Genomic DNA, 5,498 nt, shown 5'->3' with positions numbered 1-5,498 from the left:
GCAGTCCTGCTCCTGGGAGAGCACAAAGCCGTGGACAGGGAGGAGATGCAGATCCTCCTTTCTGAAGCCCTTCACTAGAGTTTTTCTTCCACTCACCCCAGACCAGCAATGCAGGTTTCACACCTTTCCTTTCAGCAACATCACTCCTAGCAGGGAGCATGGCCCAGCACCCAAACCTCTCCAAGGAGCACAACCGCAGAGCTGGCACAACCCTGCACAGGGCAGCATGCTCAGCCCCACCACAGCCTCCAAAAGCAGCAACCAAATGTCTCTGTGATGGAAAGAGCTGGAGATAACCAGCCAGCAAACTCACAGCTTTCTTCTTACTAGAGATACTTACAGCAAAAACAAGGATCAGAGAGAAAAAAAGAGAGAAGCCCTTACCTTACAGCAGACTCAGCCCCTTGAGACCTTGCAGCCACATTCCCCAGTGAACACCATCTTGGCCAGTACCTGCAGCCTTTTTTCGCCCAGGCCAGGCCAGGCCAGGCCCAGTAGCATCACCCCACATCCCTACACCTACATGCCCTCTCTCTGTTACAGCATACTGCTCTGGGGGCTCTTTAATTAACTCAGCTGCTTTGGGGTGGGACATGGCAAATATTGCACTGCAGAGACTCAGTATACTTGGTTTTGGAAAAAAACTGAGCCCCAGGAGGGGCTGAGGGGATAAAGAATTACTTTCTCAATAAGTGGCCTTAGGGAATTTGAAGAGGAAAGATGCTGCAAATTCACAGCTGGGCTGTGGCCCTAAGGCCACTCACTTGCAGGTTTTCCTTGGTCTGGCTTTGCACAGAACGTCACCACAATGGGAGCAAACAGATGCTGCTAGCCAAGAGGAACAGAGCAAAACATATGTGAGGGAGGTGACTGATGGCATTTGCTAACAGAGGGAGGAGCCCAGGGTACAGGAACCAGCTCCAGGTCAGCTGGAGGTTGTTGTGACATCCCTGCTCAGACTAACACAGCACTGGGAAGTTTTTGGATGAGCTGGCCTGCCCTGACATCCCCTTGACCTTTCTTCCTGCAGAGAAATCACACCCCGAGTGCCTGAGTCAGCTGTGAATTCCCAGCATCAATCAGACACCAAATGCGGCACTTGGTGTTTGCAGAAGGGGAACAAGATTGCATGGAGAAAAGAGCAGAGCGGGTTCTGGCTGACACCAAAGTGTCACTGGAGGTCCCACATCGGCTTCGGGGTGCAGAAACCATCCAGGTGGTCCCAAAAACACCAGGGACTAAGGTGAATGATGGAAACAAGAGGAGCACTACAGTAATTTTTTAGCTTTTGCTAATTAAATCCAAGTGCAAAGCCAGGAGGTGTGTGTAACCCTTTCCTATAGGGTAAGTTTAGACCTTGCAGCCCCCCAGGACCTGCAGATGCCCTAGCACAAGGGGCTGCCCACTGAGCCCTGAGGGGTTGTGGGTATTAGGGCAAGGGTGCAAAGCCACCTGTGGGCAGCCTGGAGCCCCGAGCAGCTGCACCAAATGCAGCAAAGATGCCACCTTCTCCTTTTGCATTCTCATCAGCGCTCTTCATCCCCCTCAGCTGCTCCCTGTGCGCCCCTCCATGTTTACCTCCCTCTCATTTCCTCTCCTTCCTCTTCCTCTGCTCTGTTCTGTGTTGAAATCCCTTCCCCACACGGCTGCAACCTGTAAAAAGCAGCGGCATTTGGCCAGTCTAACTGGTACCGGTTCCTTGAGGAGAGAGATGCAGCAAGGATCATCCCCATAAGTGATGGGCTTTGGTGTCGATGGGGAGGGGCAGGGGCCGAGTAGGCGCAAGGTGAAGGTTGCAGGCACCATCATTTCCCCGTAACTCTTTGCTTACTGGTTTTCCGGCCCTCCCAGTTTCCTCCCCAGAGGCTGGCCATGGGTGCGAGCCCACGAGGCACAGATTTCTCTGATTAGGTAACGCCAGGGCAGCCTCTCCCCTTTTGCTTTCAGCTGCCTCTTCCTCTCCATCCCAAGGCAGCCCTGAGCGTGGCAGTACCCGCATCGCAATGGGCACTGGCAGTGCCATGGACTTCAGCCCAAGGGAGCCCCTGGTGAGGAAGACGAGCTCCTCATATCGGACCTTCCCTGAGAGCATTATTAGCAAGAGGCTTGACAGTGCGTACCTGCGGTAAGGGCCAGGCTGTGGGGTGAGCTGTGCCTCCTATCCTGAGCGTGCTGGGCTGGGGGGAACTGGTGACAGAGATGTTTCATGCTGCTGCTATTGCTGAGTTACCTTGAGATGGGGTCTCATCCTGCCCGGGGGGTGCAGTGGCTGGGAGAGCTGCGGGTGTGCATGCTATTGGGCATCCAGCTCCTGTGGGGGCACAGGGTCTTGCTGGGGGTCTTGACAGAAACTCTCTCCCCGCTTTGCCAGGGTGAACCAGCTGCTGCTACCCAGCTCCAGCTTCTGCTTTTCTCTGTTTGTTGAACCTCATGGAAACCACCCAGTGCAGATGAAAAACATTGTCGGTGCCCGGGGGCACAGGCTCTCACCCTCGTGACAAGGCACTTAAAGAAACCCCATCAGCCTGGGGCTGTGCAGGGCCATTCCCTGGAAAAAGGCCTCTGTGGGTGTCACAAGAGCCTCAGCAAAAGCTGGGGGAAGCTGCAAAACAGAGTTAAAGTCTTTGTCAGGCGCAGTAAGGGCACCCAACAGCTTCTTCTCACTCCATCCCTCCCTCAGAAGCCTCAACAACAAGCGACTCTACCTGGCTGCGTTTGCTGCTGTCCTGGGGAACTTCAATTTTGGCTTTGCCCTGGTTTACCCCTCGCCTGTCATCCCTGCCTTGGAGGCTCACCCCAACCCTGCACTGAGGCTGGACCAGCACACAGCATCCTGGTTTGGGGTAAGCAGCGGGGTCATCCCTGCTGGGGAGGGGGGATTTGGGGAGAGCCTGGACCCACCGATGCCCCTCTCTGTGTCTCCCCGCAGTCAGTGTTCCCGCTGGGAGCGGCGGCCATGGTCCTCAACGACCGCCTGGGCCGCAAGCTGAGCATCATGTTCTCGGCGCTGCCCTCCGCCGTGGGATACGCGCTGATGGCCGGTGCCCAGGGCGTTGGGATGCTGCTGCTTGGTCGCGTGCTGACGGGCTACGCCGGTGGCATCACATCTGCCTCCATCCCGGTAACACATCCTGGGAGGGAATTTGGTGGGGATTTGAAAGGCGGGAGATGGGGTGATGCTGTGGGGCATCCTGCTGCTTTTTTGGAGGAATCGGTGGAGATCCAGGGTTGCGGGTGGGTGTTTGGGGATGGGGAGGATGCGCTGGGTTAGTGGCCCCAGCCTGAGCTGCCCCCACGGCACTGAACTTTTTTGCCCACAGAAAAGGGAAGGCAGGTCCTCACTCCCTGCCCTGTTCCTCCCAGCAGTTATTTCCTTCTGCATTTACCAAAAGCCGACCATGTGTTGCATGCAGAGGGGAAGGCAAGAATTTAGTAACCCTGGGGCATGGCTTTGCAGTAATTGGAGTCTGAGTGTGCCCTGGATCATTTCTTCCACGCTGGGGTGTGGAAGGGAAGCAGGATGCCTGCAAGGCCATCTTCTCTGCCTGCTAGGACCAGCTCATGCTGCTGGACCAGTCTGGTTTCCACCCTAGAGGGCAGTTTCCCAGCAATTTGGGTTTCCCCTGGCTGCAGTGGATGGCTGCGAGGTGTCAGAGCACAGTTTTTGGTGGCGACAGCTGTTTATTGCAGCTCCATTAAGCATGTGGTGTCCTGCTCCAGGTCTACATCTCGGAGATCTCCCACCCTGGGGTCAGAGGCATGCTGGGTGCTTGTCCCCAGATCATGGCGGTGCTGGGCTCCCTCATCCTGTACGCACTAGGCAAGTATCTCCATTTTCAGAGGCAGGAAACCCTCCGTGGGACCTGAGGGGAGGGGATTTTATTTTAAATAACTTTCTCTGCAAGTTGATGGGTTCTCTGTGTGCTCAGAGGGATAAATCCATAACCTGCACGGACCCATAGCCATCACTGTGCCTGCAGGCCCGGGTCCTGCCAAGGTTTCATCAGGGTTGAAGGGCAGCATACAATGAACTCTTATATCATATATTTAATATTTCCCCATATAGAACAACAGCTAAAAATGCTTCTTTGCTGGGAGAAAAACATGGAAATTCTCCCTCTAGTTATTGAGATTATTTTTTTTTCCCCTTGGGTTTATTAAATTTTTGCTGTTGGGGTGCCCCCATGGAGGCAAGGCCAGGGCTCCTCTCCTAACAGTGCTGCTCTGGCAGGGCTGGTCCTGGACTGGCGCTGGCTGGCAGTGGCCGGGGAGGTGCCCGTGCTCACCATGATCGTCCTGCTCTGCTTCATGCCCAACTCGCCCCGGTTCCTGCTCTCCCAAGGGAAGGAAGACAAAGCCCTGGGGTCACTGTGCTGGCTGCGGGGCAAGGACACGGCCTATGCTCAGGAGTATGAGCAGATCAAGGACAGTGTGAGGAAGCAGGTGAGGAGGGGATAAGGCTCATCTCCAGCACAGGGGAGATGTCAGGTGAAAACTGCAAAATCCAGCCTCCTTTGGGCACCTTCTGAGCCATATTTTTGGTGCCCAGAGGTGGTGACACCTTGGCTTTCTGGCTTTGATCCCTCCAGAGCAGGCGGGTTACCTGTGCTGAGATCAAGGACCCCTTCATGTACAAGCCCATCCTGATAGCGGTGGGGATGCGGTTCCTGCAGCAGCTCTCTGGTGTCACCTGCGTCCTCGTGTACCTGCAGTCAATATTCAAGAAAACAGCCGTCATCCTGGTGAGCCTTGGGGTTTGACCTGTGCTCGCACTGCTCTGTCTTCAGCAATGGCTGCCCAATGCTCCAGGTCCCCGCAGCTCTAAGACCTCAACTTTGAAGCCTTCTTTTTTTAAGCACCTGGTTGGCAGCGACCACCAAGCACAGGCTTAGTGCAAAGGGCTGCATGGGGATGGGGAGCAGGACTGGCCTCACCGCCTCCCTCCTCTCCTCTGGCCTTTAACTCTAGGACCATAGCTTTGACAAAGTCATTGGCCAGAGCCAAGGCAACACATGTAGGAACCTGTCCTTTCCCTGGATCTCCCTTCTCAGCATCCCCACTGCTTTTGCCATTGCAGAAACCAGAGTACGATGCAGCTCTTGTCGGCTTGGTACGTCTGTTGTCAGTGGTAATCGCTGCTGTGTCGATGGACAAAGCTGGCAGGAAGATTCTTCTCTTTGTGTCAGGTAAGTCTCTCTTCCTCTGATGTGCAAGGGAAACTCTTATTTAAGGATCTCTAGGAGCTCTGCAAACATGCAATAGTGGAAACTTCAGCCATGTAGGACTCTGGTGGTGGCGGGTCCCTTTCCCATGGTGGTAGCTCAGCTCCTGAGCAGAGGCGCTCCCAGGAGCTCAGAGGGGATCACTCGCCCATTGATCCCATTATGCTGTTCCATCTCTCCACAGCTGGTGTCATGCTGGTCTCCAACCTGACCATGGGGCTCTATATACACTTCATGCCAGCTTCTCAGAACAGCACCATTGCCAACAAGACCCTG

At 55.0% G+C, this 5,498-nt stretch overlaps 1 protein-coding gene across 1 annotated transcript in view; it reads left to right on the top strand.

Moving 5' to 3' along the window:
- Positions 1-2,021: 2,021 nt before the first annotated feature.
- SLC2A6 (solute carrier family 2 (facilitated glucose transporter), member 6) overlaps positions 2,022-5,498 on the top strand; it is a 4,243-nt gene continuing 766 nt past the window's right edge. Inside the window, exons 1-8 of the mRNA XM_010190125.1 lie at positions 2,022-2,125; positions 2,681-2,843; positions 2,930-3,121; positions 3,721-3,820; positions 4,232-4,443; positions 4,590-4,742; positions 5,078-5,186; positions 5,407-5,498. The exon at positions 5,407-5,498 is cut by the window's right edge and continues 97 nt beyond it. Coding sequence (XP_010188427.1) covers positions 2,022-2,125; positions 2,681-2,843; positions 2,930-3,121; positions 3,721-3,820; positions 4,232-4,443; positions 4,590-4,742; positions 5,078-5,186; positions 5,407-5,498 — 1,125 coding nt within the window. The remainder of the gene's footprint in view (positions 2,126-2,680; positions 2,844-2,929; positions 3,122-3,720; positions 3,821-4,231; positions 4,444-4,589; positions 4,743-5,077; positions 5,187-5,406) is intronic.

Source organism: Mesitornis unicolor, unplaced genomic scaffold, assembly GCF_000695765.1.
Source record: "Mesitornis unicolor isolate BGI_N332 unplaced genomic scaffold, ASM69576v1 scaffold16790, whole genome shotgun sequence".
Taxonomy (NCBI): Eukaryota; Metazoa; Chordata; class Aves; order Mesitornithiformes; family Mesitornithidae; genus Mesitornis; species Mesitornis unicolor.
This window is presented reverse-complemented; position numbering and strand designations above follow the sequence as displayed.